The 15,108-nt window shown below is 42.8% G+C and overlaps 1 protein-coding gene across 1 annotated transcript in view; it reads left to right on the top strand.

The window, feature by feature from the left end:
* c7 (complement component 7) overlaps nucleotides 1–14,738 on the top strand; it is a 42,461-nt gene extending 27,723 nt beyond the window's left edge. Inside the window, exons 14-18 of the mRNA XM_031894371.1 lie at nucleotides 7,037–7,169; nucleotides 7,705–7,896; nucleotides 11,242–11,338; nucleotides 12,776–12,960; nucleotides 14,347–14,738. Of these exons, the coding sequence (XP_031750231.1) occupies nucleotides 7,037–7,169; nucleotides 7,705–7,896; nucleotides 11,242–11,338; nucleotides 12,776–12,960; nucleotides 14,347–14,519 (780 nt within the window). The 3' untranslated portion in view covers nucleotides 14,520–14,738. The remainder of the gene's footprint in view (nucleotides 1–7,036; nucleotides 7,170–7,704; nucleotides 7,897–11,241; nucleotides 11,339–12,775; nucleotides 12,961–14,346) is intronic.
* Nucleotides 14,739–15,108: the final 370 nt, after the last annotated feature.

The raw sequence follows: 15,108 nt of genomic DNA, 5'->3' as shown, positions 1-15,108 counted from the left end.
CACACTGACCTATCTATCCACTCACATACAGACCCACACTGACCTATCTATCCCCTCACATACAGACCCATACTGACCTATCTATACACTCACATACAGACCCATACTGACCTATCTATACACTCACATACAGACCCACACTGACCTATATATCCACTCACATACAGACCCACACTGACCTATCTATCCACTCACATACAGACCCATACTGACCTATCTATCCACTCACATACAGACCCACACTGACCTATCTATCCACTCACATACAGACCCATACTGACCTATCTATCCACTCACATACAGACCCATACTGACCTATCTATCCACTCACATACAGACCCATACTGACCTATCTATCCACTCACATACAGACCCACACTGACCTATCTATCCACTCACATACAGACCCATACTGACCTATCTATCCACTCACATACAGACCCATACTGACCTATCTATACACTCACATACAGACCCATACTGACCTATCTATACACTCACATACAGACCCACACTGACCTATATATCCACTCACATACAGACCCACACTGACCTATCTATCCACTCACATACAGACCCATACTGACCTATCTATCCACTCACATACAGACCCACACTGACCTATCTATCCACTCACATACAGACCCATACTGACCTATCTATCCACTCACATACAGACCCACACTGACCTATCTATCCACTCACATACAGACCCATACTGACCTATCTATCCACTCACATACAGACCCACACTGACCTATCTATCCACTCACATACAGACCCACACTGACCTATCTATCCCCTCACATACAGACCCATACTGACCTATCTATACACTCACATACAGACCCATACTGACCTATCTATACACTCACATACAGACCCACACTGACCTATCTATCCACTCACATACAGACCCATACTGACCTATCTATCCACTCACATACAGACCCATACTGACCTATCTATCCACTCACATACAGACCCACACTGACCTATCTATCCACTCACATACAGACCCATACTGACCTATCTATCCACTCACATACAGACCCACACTGACCTATCTATCCACTCACATACAGACCCATACTGACCTATCTATCCACTCACATACAGACCCATACTGACCTATCTATCCACTCACATACAGACCCATACTGACCTATCTATACACTCACATACAGACCCACACTGACCTATCTATACACTCACATACAGACCCACACTGACCTATCTATCCACTCACATACAGACCCACACTGACCTATCTATACACTCACATACAGACCCATACTGACCTATCTATCCACTCACATACAGACCCACACTGACCTATCTATCCACTTACATACAGACCCATACTGACCTATCTATACACTCACATACAGACCCACACTGACCTATCTATCCACTCACATACAGACCCATACTGACCTATCTATCCACTCACATACAGACCCATACTGACCTATCTATCCACTCACATACAGACCCATACTGACCTATCCACTCACATACAGACCCATACTGACCTATCTATCCACTCACATACAGACCCACACTGACCTATCTATCCACTCACATACAGACCCACACTGACCTATCTATCCACTCACATACAGACCCACACTGACCTATCTATCCCCTCACATACAGACCCATACTGACCTATCTATCCACTCACATACAGACCCATACTGACCTATCTATACACTCACATACAGACCCACACTGACCTATCTATCCACTCACATACAGACCCATACTGACCTATCCACTCACATACAGACCCATACTGACCTATCTATCCACTCACATACAGACCCACACTGACCTATCTATCCACTCACATACAGACCCACACTGACCTATCTATCCACTCACATACAGACCCACACTGACCTATCTATCCACTCACATACAGACCCACACTGACCTATCTATCCACTCACATACAGACCCATACTGACCTATCTATCCACTCACATACAGACCCACACTGACCTATCTATCCACTCACATACAGACCCACACTGACCTATCTATCCACTCACATACAGACCCATACTGACCTATCTATACACTCACATACAGACCCATACTGACCTATCTATACACTCACATACAGACCCACACTGACCTATATATCCACTCACATACAGACCCACACTGACCTATCTATCCACTCACATACAGACCCATACTGACCTATCTATCCACTCACATACAGACCCACACTGACCTATCTATCCACTCACATACAGACCCATACTGACCTATCTATCCACTCACATACAGACCCATACTGACCTATCTATCCACTCACATACAGACCCATACTGACCTATCTATACACTCACATACAGACCCATACTGACCTATCTATCCACTCACATACAGACCCATACTGACCTATCCACTCACATACAGACCCATACTGACCTATCTATCCACTCACATACAGACCCACACTGACCTATCTATCCACTCACATACAGACCCACACTGACCTATCTATCCACTCACATACAGACCCACACTGACCTATCTATCCCCTCACATACAGACCCATACTGACCTATCTATACACTCACATACAGACCCATACTGACCTATCTATACACTCACATACAGACCCACACTGACCTATATATCCACTCACATACAGACCCACACTGACCTATCTATCCACTCACATACAGACCCATACTGACCTATCTATCCACTCACATACAGACCCACACTGACCTATCTATCCACTCACATACAGACCCATACTGACCTATCTATCCACTCACATACAGACCCATACTGACCTATCTATCCACTCACATACAGACCCATACTGACCTATCTATACACTCACATACAGACCCATACTGACCTATCTATACACTCACATACAGACCCACACTGACCTATCCACTCACATACAGACCCATACTGACCTATCTATCCACTCACATACAGACCCACACTGACCTATCTATCCACTCACATACAGACCCACACTGACCTATCTATCCACTCACATACAGACCCACACTGACCTATCTATCCCCTCACATACAGACCCATACTGACCTATCTATACACTCACATACAGACCCATACTGACCTATCTATACACTCACATACAGACCCACACTGACCTATATATCCACTCACATACAGACCCACACTGACCTATCTATCCACTCACATACAGACCCATACTGACCTATCTATCCACTCACATACAGACCCACACTGACCTATCTATCCACTCACATACAGACCCATACTGACCTATCTATCCACTCACATACAGACCCATACTGACCTATCTATCCACTCACATACAGACCCATACTGACCTATCTATACACTCACATACAGACCCATACTGACCTATCCACTCACATACAGACCCATACTGACCTATCTATCCACTCACATACAGACCCACACTGACCTATCTATCCACTCACATACAGACCCACACTGACCTATCTATCCACTCACATACAGACCCATACTGACCTATCTATACACTCACATACAGACCCATACTGACCTATCTATACACTCACATACAGACCCACACTGACCTATATATCCACTCACATACAGACCCACACTGACCTATCTATCCACTCACATACAGACCCATACTGACCTATCTATCCACTCACATACAGACCCACACTGACCTATCTATCCACTCACATACAGACCCATACTGACCTATCTATCCACTCACATACAGACCCATACTGACCTATCTATCCACTCACATACAGACCCATACTGACCTATCTATACACTCACATACAGACCCATACTGACCTATCTATCCACTCACATACAGACCCATACTGACCTATCCACTCACATACAGACCCATACTGACCTATCTATCCACTCACATACAGACCCACACTGACCTATCTATCCACTCACATACAGACCCACACTGACCTATCTATCCACTCACATACAGACCCACACTGACCTATCTATCCCCTCACATACAGACCCATACTGACCTATCTATACACTCACATACAGACCCATACTGACCTATCTATACACTCACATACAGACCCACACTGACCTATATATCCACTCACATACAGACCCACACTGACCTATCTATCCACTCACATACAGACCCATACTGACCTATCTATCCACTCACATACAGACCCACACTGACCTATCTATCCACTCACATACAGACCCATACTGACCTATCTATCCACTCACATACAGACCCATACTGACCTATCTATCCACTCACATACAGACCCATACTGACCTATCTATCCACTCACATACAGACCCACACTGACCTATCTATCCACTCACATACAGACCCATACTGACCTATCTATCCACTCACATACAGACCCATACTGACCTATCTATACACTCACATACAGACCCATACTGACCTATCTATACACTCACATACAGACCCACACTGACCTATATATCCACTCACATACAGACCCACACTGACCTATCTATCCACTCACATACAGACCCATACTGACCTATCTATCCACTCACATACAGACCCACACTGACCTATCTATCCACTCACATACAGACCCATACTGACCTATCTATCCACTCACATACAGACCCACACTGACCTATCTATCCACTCACATACAGACCCATACTGACCTATCTATCCACTCACATACAGACCCACACTGACCTATCTATCCACTCACATACAGACCCACACTGACCTATCTATCCCCTCACATACAGACCCATACTGACCTATCTATACACTCACATACAGACCCATACTGACCTATCTATACACTCACATACAGACCCACACTGACCTATCTATCCACTCACATACAGACCCATACTGACCTATCTATCCACTCACATACAGACCCATACTGACCTATCTATCCACTCACATACAGACCCACACTGACCTATCTATCCACTCACATACAGACCCATACTGACCTATCTATCCACTCACATACAGACCCACACTGACCTATCTATCCACTCACATACAGACCCATACTGACCTATCTATCCACTCACATACAGACCCATACTGACCTATCTATCCACTCACATACAGACCCATACTGACCTATCTATACACTCACATACAGACCCACACTGACCTATCTATACACTCACATACAGACCCACACTGACCTATCTATCCACTCACATACAGACCCACACTGACCTATCTATACACTCACATACAGACCCATACTGACCTATCTATCCACTCACATACAGACCCACACTGACCTATCTATCCACTTACATACAGACCCATACTGACCTATCTATACACTCACATACAGACCCACACTGACCTATCTATCCACTCACATACAGACCCATACTGACCTATCTATACACTCACATACAGACCCACACTGACCTATCTATCCACTCACATACAGACCCATACTGACCTATCTATACACTCCCATACAGACCCACACTGATCTATATATCCACTCACATACAGACCCACACTGACCTATCTATCCACTCACATACAGACCCATACTGACCTATCTATCCACTCACATACAGACCCACACTGACCTATCTATCCACTCACATACAGACCCATACTGACCTATCTATCCACTCACATACAGACCCACACTGACCTATCTATCCACTCACATACAGACCCATACTGACCTATCTATCCACTCACATACAGACCCACACTGACCTATCTATCCACTCACATACAGACCCACACTGACCTATCTATCCCCTCACATACAGACCCATACTGACCTATCTATACACTCACATACAGACTCATACTGACCTATCTATACACTCACATACAGACCCACACTGACCTATCTATCCACTCACATACAGACCCATACTGACCTATCTATCCACTCACATACAGACCCATACTGACCTATCTATCCACTCACATACAGACCCACACTGACCTATCTATCCACTCACATACAGACCCATACTGACCTATCTATCCACTCACATACAGACCCACACTGACCTATCTATCCACTCACATACAGACCCATACTGACCTATCTATCCACTCACATACAGACCCATACTGACCTATCTATCCACTCACATACAGACCCATACTGACCTATCTATACACTCACATACAGACCCACACTGACCTATCTATACACTCACATACAGACCCACACTGACCTATCTATCCACTCACATACAGACCCACACTGACCTATCTATACACTCACATACAGACCCATACTGACCTATCTATCCACTCACATACAGACCCACACTGACCTATCTATCCACTTACATACAGACCCATACTGACCTATCTATACACTCACATACAGACCCACACTGACCTATCTATCCACTCACATACAGACCCATACTGACCTATCTATACACTCACATACAGACCCACACTGACCTATCTATCCACTCACATACAGACCCATACTGACCTATCTATACACTCCCATACAGACCCACACTGATCTATCTATCCACTCCCATACAGACCCACACTGACCTATCTATCCACTCACATACAGACCCATACTGACCTATCTATACACTCACATACAGACCCACACTGACCTATCTATCCACTCACATACAGACCCATACTGACCTATCTATACACTCACATACAGACCCACACTGATCTATCTATCCACTCACATACAGACCCATACTGACCTATCTATACACTCACATACAGACCCATACTGACCTATCTATACACTCACATACAGACCCACACTGACCTATCCACTCACATACAGACCCACACTGACCTATCCACTCACATACAGACCCACACTGACCTATCTATCCACTCACATACAGACCCATACTGACCTATCTATCCACTCACATACAGACCCATACTGACCTATCTATACACTCACATTCATTAACCATATACACCAACATCAATACTAACTGTAGATTTTAGTTTCAATATGAATGTAACATAATATTGTAAATAAATAATCCATAAACTGTTCAATTTAAGGATTCTAACCCACCTTATCCTGCTGGAAGACGTATTGTATATACATGCAAGGAGGGATACGCTATGGTTGGGGACCCAATAGCACAATGTGGAGAAGACCTCAAGTGGCAGACAGGGCAGATGAGATGCCAGCGTGAGTTTAAGGGGGTTATAGTGATTTTCCAGCTTTGTTTCTTATTAAAAAATGTTGCTAAATTATTTAACAAAGGGATTGGGATTTCTTCATCTGTTATGAAGCTACTAATACAACCAGAGCCTCAGGCCCAGCCTATAGGTATGTGTGAAATTTCACTCTTCTCTCCAGTTAGAAAACACAGCAGATTCTTGTATAAAGTCTAATTCCTTTAATTTAGATACCGTATATTGGCAACCTCGCCAAATGAGCGGATCCTTCCCCCATATGCCCACCTAAGGTTTTGGCCCTAGGGCTAAATAATTAGATTACAATGATGGGGGATATAGGCCATTGGGATGAAGACTGCGTAAATAAGCCAATGTGATCCACAATCCAACAGGAACAGGATTTGATTGCCAAAAAAGAACCAGTTGGTCCATTTTGTCTGTCATGTTGAGCTCCTGAAGGCCAGGCTTAGGATACATGATATAAGATTCCTGTATTTGAGCTGAACATTATACTCTAACACTTTTTCCTGTGCTTTATCACACAGAAATTATGTGTTCACCCCCAGTCCTGCCGGGTATTGTAACATTTGTTCCTGAGAAAGATGCCTATGAGATTGGAGATAAAATAAGCCTTTCATGTTCTTTTGGGTTGGACTTAGAAGGGCCACACACCATTTCATGCACATCCAGTCTCACTTGGTTACCTAGCATCAACAATATCGACTGCTCGGCTAAAGGCAAGTATGCAGAATAAATGTTCTATATTATGTAGGGTCGTGGGGCTGTGGTATTAGGTTTTAGGCCCAAAAGCATATCTGGGGGAAATGTTGTTTTAGAATCTAAAACCATTTTTGGGTGTCTTAAAGTCTTGAGTAAATATTTCAAGCACAGCAGTTTAGTTGTACTCTACAGTGGCACCCCATGTTCAAGGGGAACTTTGACTTCCAAACCAAAATTTGTTAAAGGCCCCCACACAAGACAGATGCCGCTAATATACCTATCACTGTAATCTGTTTCTTCAAAGAGTATGAATAAATACCATTTTTATATGCTGAAATCCGGCTGCAAAACAGTTCTTCTCTTTCTGCATCATTTAAATTGTAGCAGGGGAGGAGGGACTAAACCATTGATCTTACAAATTGTAACAACTTCTCCAAGCTTACAGACAGCATGCAGGAACTACATAACCCACAATGCATTGCACTGTGATATTTCTTTCCTTATTGACATTATGTGTGCAGGGAATTGTGAGATTTGAAGGTTTACAACTGGTTTATCGTCACTTATGCTCCTAGGTTTGCCACCTTTTTTGCTATTAATACCAGCCTTTAGGTTGTGGGCAGGCAGTGATATCACTTGGGGGTGAGGAAATGGGTGGGGTAGGCAAGGGAATGTAACATAGTAACATAGTAACATAGTAAGTTGGGTTGAAAAAAGACATACGTCCATCAAGTTCAACCATAATGCCTATACCTAACCTGCCTAACTACAAGTTGATCCAGAGGAATGCAAAAAACCCCATCTGAAGCCTCTCTAATTTGCCTCAGAGGGGAAAAAATTCCTTCCTGACTCCAAGATGGCAATCGGACCAGTCCCTGTATCAACTTGTACTAAGAGCTATCTCCCATAACCCTGTATTCCCTCACTTGCTAAGAATCCATCCAGCCCCTTCTTAAAGCTATATAATGTATCAGCCAGTACGACTGATTCGGGGAGGGAATTCCACAACTTCACAGCTCTCACTGTAAAAAATCCTTTCCGAATATTTAAATGGAACCTCCCTTCTTCTAAACGGAGTGGGTGCCCTCGTGTCCGTTGGAAGGACCTACTGGTAAATAAAACATTAGAGAGGTTATTATATGATCCCCTTATATATTTATACATAGTTATCATGTCACCTCTTAAGCGCCTCTTCTCCAGTGTAAACAGACCCAACTTGGCCAGTCTTTCTTCATAACCGAGACTTTCCATACCCTTTACCAGCTTAGTTGCCCTTCTCTGGACCCTCTCTAGCTCAATAATGTCCCGTTTGAGCACTGGAGACCAAAACTGAACAGCATATTCTAGATGGGGCCTTACCAGTGCTCTGTAAAGGGGAAGAATAACCCCCTCCTCCCGTGAATCTATACCCCTTTTAATACAGCTCAGAACCTTGTTTGCCCTTGCAGCTGCTGCCTGGCATTGCTTGCTACAGCCAAGTTTATTATCTACAAGGACTCCAAGATCCTTCTCCATTATGGATTTGCCTAGTGCAGTCCCATTAAGGTTATACGGGGCTTGCATATTTTTACATCCCAGGTGCATGACCTTACATTTATCCACATTAAATCTCATCTGCCACTTAGCTGCCCAGATTGCCAGTTGGTCAAGATCCTGCTGCAGGGATGTCACATCCTGGATAGAATTGACTGGTCTGCAGAGTTTTGTGTCATCTGCAAACACTGATACATTACTCATAATACCCTCCCCTAAGTCATTTATGAACAAATTAAACAAAAGTGGACCCAGTACAGAACCCTGAGGGACCCCACTGAGAACCTTACTCCAAGTAGAGAATGTGCCATTAACAACCACCCTCTGTACCCGATCCTGTAGCCAGTTTTCTATCCATGTGCAAACGACTTCACTAAGACCAATAGACCTTAGCTTAGAAAGCAGTCGTTTGTGGGGAACGGTATCAAATGCTTTGGCAAAATCCAAATAGATTATATCTACTGCATCCCCACTGTCCAGCTTCTTACTTACCTCATCATAAAAAGCAATTAAATTGGTCTGACATGACCTGTCCTTCATAAAGCCATGCTGATTACTGCTCATAATGCCATTCTCCACTACATAATTTTGAATGTGATCCCTTAACAAGCCTTCAAATAACTTGCCCACCACGGATGTCAAACTTACAGGCCTATAATTGCCAGGCTGAGATCTTATTCCCTTTTTAAATATGGGAGTGACATTCGCCTTCTTCCAATCACTAGGTACCATACCTGATGAAAGAGAGTCTGATGAATGGATGAAGGAATTGGCGGATGGGGTGGGGAATTGGGGGGGGGGGGTCGGGATGGGGATAATAGGCAAGGCAGAGGCTAGCTTCTATATAAAAGGAGGTGATCTGCCATGGAAAGAGTCAGGGAAGGAAGAGATTGTAGGTAGGGTGGCCACCCATGCAAATCTACCGGCATTTATATTGCCCATAAATTTGTAATACTGGCACCGGCCCTAGCTGGTGATTTGCTATACCGACTGGCTGGCAACCCTATATGGTTCTAATTATATTAATGATCAATTTTCATTTGTAGGAAGAACTTTCACTCCATAAAAGTAAAATAAAAGTAGCATGAAGACCAATTTTTGTGCCCCAGCCCAGGTGAAGACTTCCCAGTCTATTGGCAGCTGAAAGTCACATAGAGATTAGTGCTGCTCGCTAGAGCAGTCAAAGAAAACATAGTTTCTGAAAAACTTGTTCAAAATTTGCCATTGCAAATAACCACATCAGAACGGCAGCAGCAAAGCAACAGAAGCTTGCCCAAGGTCATGGTGTTGGCTTTTATTGCAAGGTGTTTGCTAAACAGTGCACGGGCGGCATATTTAGTCCAAAATTATCTTTCACTTCAGCCTTATTAGCGTTAATGAGAAGCCTAGCAACGTAATCCATGCACAGTAGGGAGATAATTGAACGAAATGTCAGGCTGCTCCATCTTTATTGTCTCTATCAAGTTCATGTTAATGCAGCTGTAAACTCATTTTTATAGTTTGTGGCCTTTAGGATTGTAAGGTTTATTAGACATTATGGGATTAATAGGATTCTGAAAGCTCTTGACATTTTTGTTATTGTGTAGCCTAGTGAAAAGCAGCGGCATCAGGCGCTAGGGCTGCTCCGGCAATCAGCAGTTAATGCTAAGCAGTTGGATTACAGATTGATTTATAGCAGAGGCCCAGCCTACAGTCCTCCATCTGTTGTTGATTATAGTAGGAGATGTTGCTGGACCAAAAGACCTACGACATACAAGCAATATTGGAATTAACCTAAAAATAAGGAAGAGCTTTAACAAATGAATAATCTCCGTGCATTTGATTCACAGCTACGCCAACAACTGCCCAGTCAGTTAGAAGTCAATGTCAACCATGGGAAAAATTTGAGGATGGGAAGTGCTCCTGCAGAATGCCGTATGAGTGCGGGTATGGCCTGGCTTGTTGCATCATTTGAACAAATAACTAAACATTAACACTGTTTGGTAAAGATATATCTAATAAGGTCCCACATTTTAGATAGTTTTTTATGTTTAACTTCATGGCAAGAAGGGTAGGGTACTATTCTGCAGCTATTAAAATACACATACTAAACATTTGGAACTTTATTATTATCCCTATAATGTATTTTTATTGCTGATAATTGCTTGTAACCAGTCCATAAAAGCTCTACATTGCAGCCCTACCATAAGGCAACAGCCAATGTCTATCAGCTTTGTCAGGACACATTTTTCTGGCCAGTCCCTAACACTTGCCACAAGCCACATGGAACCAACTCTCCACCTCGCACTTTACGCTCAACTCTATCTTCCCATGTAACCCAGAGGCAACCCAACATACTGGAAGCCACTCGGGACTGGTCAGACTTCAAAACTACCTACAGTACATACTGACAAGCACATTTTCTGCATACATGTTTAGATATATTAATTATAACACAGAATATGAGAACAGGTCTCTTTAACACATTGTCATTGCTGCAATACTTGTTGTACACTTAGATTGTAAGCTCTACGGGGCAGGGACCTCCTTCCTACTGTGTCTCATACCACATGACACTTATATATATATATATTTATTGTATTTATTTATTATATCACTTGTCCTCCCTGTGTGTAATTTTGTATTCCGTAATATTGTACAGCGCTGCGTACCCTTGTGGCGCTTTATAAATAAAGTTATACATACATATACATACATACATACATAAAAAAATTGCTTTTTAGCAGTGCCAGCAATACCATGCATAACGCTTACTGTTGTGGGACTTTCCATTTATTCTCTAAAAGTTTTTCTGCATCTCCTCTAGATTCACAGAGTTGTTTTGGTAGATGGAGCATTCCTCCAGTGCAATTAGCACTGGTGGCAGGCCCGGACCATGGGGTCTGCTTCCTCTATAGCAATAGAAATCTCCCCTCCCCAACTGCTCAGAGACTGAGGGAAGCAGGGGGGCTAGGGACGCTGGTAGGGGGTGGGGAGTGGATCAGTGCAGAATTCTGGGTAGTAATCACTGTGTGTTGGCCCCCTCCAAAGATTTTTTGCAGGTGCCTCAGCACCATTGGCCAAGTTGTGCCACTGTATTAGCCCTGGAGCCTGCAGATTTTATAGTCAGCTTGTTTTTAAAAGGATGAGGGGGAAGCACTGGAAGCCAATCCTGCTATTCCAAGCATTTAAGAAATGTACTTGAGAATTTTTGGATATATTTTTGGGATAATCAATTACAAAGGCACATCCTATGTTGTTATGTGGAGAAGGAAGTAATAGTTCCCACAGGAAGTCTGCCTTCTCTTTTGTAGTTTGTATATAGAGTTATGAGGTAGTAAAAAAACATGTTTCATTCGCTGAATGTATTTGCCAATATTACAGGGCATCGCTTGATGTATGCGCAGTAGATGGGAGGAACAATAAAAACATCGCACTCACTCTCTGTAAAATGCATGCCCTGCTGTGCCTGGGCAGAAAATACACCCTGACAAGTGACGCAAAGTGCAAGTTCCCTGCGGCCGCTGAAAGATCATGTGACTCATGCTATCCGTGGGAACAATGTAAAGGTAATTAATCCATTATTAGCCTAACTAAAGAAATAGGGCAGAAATGTTGTACATAATGTTTTGTGCTTCTGTACCAGCCCAAGGCAACCCCAGCCCTTTAGCAGGGAAGATCTGTGCCCCCAAAGATGCCCCAGTAGCCCCCCATCTTCTTTTCTGCTGATTCCCTGCTCTGTGCTGCTGTCACTTACCTGAGCTTAGGGAGTGGCTAAAATATGTAGTATACATAGAATATAAATAACGTAATATAAGGCTAATAGTAATTGATTCAGATTCACAGTACGTGGCAGCTCTGAAACCAGTGCAATCTGCATCACACCAGAATTTAATATTCAGCCCTGTAACATCAACTTATATGACCAACCTCATTTCCTGCTTGATAACTTGCAAAGACCCCTAAGCTCAGCTTCTCAACAGCTGCCCAGAGCCCACTGAGCATGTGCAGTGCCACTGACACTTCTAACAAAATCCATAGACATCTGCATAGAGCACCATTGTTGGGAAAAAAGGAGGAGGCACAATTCTAGAAAATGTTTATTGCAGTTTCGTTGTCCATCTAATTATAAATAGTGGCACATGGCTTTATAAAATGTCTGTTAAAACATCTGTGGCCTTCAAAGCCTCTCCAGGTGTCCAAAATGGGACCCTTGCATCTGGAAACACTTTTCATAGCAATACTGCGTACTTTGGGCCTTATAACTTGACCATCAAGACACTCGGTGTCCACAGACTGCACGATTCCAGTCAGTCTGGCCAGACGATTTCAAATGCACGTGGATCTGTTTTGTTTGACCATTTTTTCACATGGCTTATTAGAAAATACAAAATAAGTAGATTTAAACCTGATTTTACTTACCCCTTACCATTTTAAAGGAGAAGGAAAGGCAGTTTGGCATTTTATTGCCAATAGATTAGCCACATTAGTGCTTGTACTGACATTTTAGCTTGGTCTTAGTAGCTTCCTGCTGCTGGTAGCATAGCTCACACATTCTAATGGGAGGGGGAGTGAATTATTATGAATTCTTATGGGAGGGGGAGTAGGAGAAGGGAGAGAGGAGAGAGATCATTAATTTTTCCTGAATTTTAGTTTCTTTTTTTAGACTCTTCATATTCAAATGCATTTTAATGGGAGCCTTTCCCATATTTTACATCATCATTTTGTTCCATTTCCCTAAGTAACTCCTGTTTATCCCCCTGTATTTTCAAGTTTTTTTTATGTTTATGCCATTTTTGCAGAAAAACCCTGATTTCAAGTACCCCCATTTTACCTTTTCCCAGTTTTCTTTTTTTTTTTTTTTTCCAGGTCCCCGGAAAAACATATAAAATCAGGGTTTGGCTGTATTCTTAAATTAGTCTGCTTATTAAACCTTCCTTCCCTTCTATTTGCAGCTCAGACAAAGAAATGTGTCTGCGGAGAAGCTGAGACTTGTGCCAACGAAGGAATCAGCATTTGTGTCAATGTCAATGGCAAACTGCAAACCATGAGCGAATGTGAAGCCGCGATCCGCAAGTGCCAAGGGGAGAATGCTATCATTGTCAGCATAAGCCCTTGTGATGTATAGGGGGATACGCGGAATTTCATGGTTCATTTATTGTGCTGCTATAAAGTATGTCAAAGCAGCTCAGCAGTGCTCCGCTCAGGAATCCATTTGTATGAAGTATTAGAGTTTTCTATGGAAGGAATCAGATTCTGATGCTGAAACATGCCATGTACTTTTTCTTTTTAGATTTTTTAATCACTTTATAAATAAAACTTGGTCCGTTAAACAGGCACCCAATTACCTAATGCTTAATTATTTCTTTTTACAAATTGGTTTTATTCTATTTCCCTTAGATATTTTTGAGCTTTACTTGTCTTATTACTGTGCTTTCTCAATCTCATATACCTAATGCAGTGTGCCGCGGGTGCATTGCCCATTGCTGCTTTGTACTGGAACCAGGTGAGGTCTGTCAGCGACTCCCAGCATCACTGTGTTGCTTGCAGCAAGATGGAAAATGTTAGGGTGAGGAACTCGCAATTAAATTGTTATGACAAGGCTATAGTTAAATGGAGGTACCCGTCACTCCGGGGACTATCAGCTTAAACCAATATCAGCTTAACCTGCAAATTTTTTGAGTTGTCACACAAAAAACAGGGTCAAAGTTTTGTGA

The sequence above is a fragment of the Xenopus tropicalis genome, chromosome 1, assembly GCF_000004195.4.
Source record: "Xenopus tropicalis strain Nigerian chromosome 1, UCB_Xtro_10.0, whole genome shotgun sequence".
Lineage (NCBI taxonomy): Eukaryota > Metazoa > Chordata > Amphibia > Anura > Pipidae > Xenopus > Xenopus tropicalis.
This window is presented reverse-complemented; position numbering and strand designations above follow the sequence as displayed.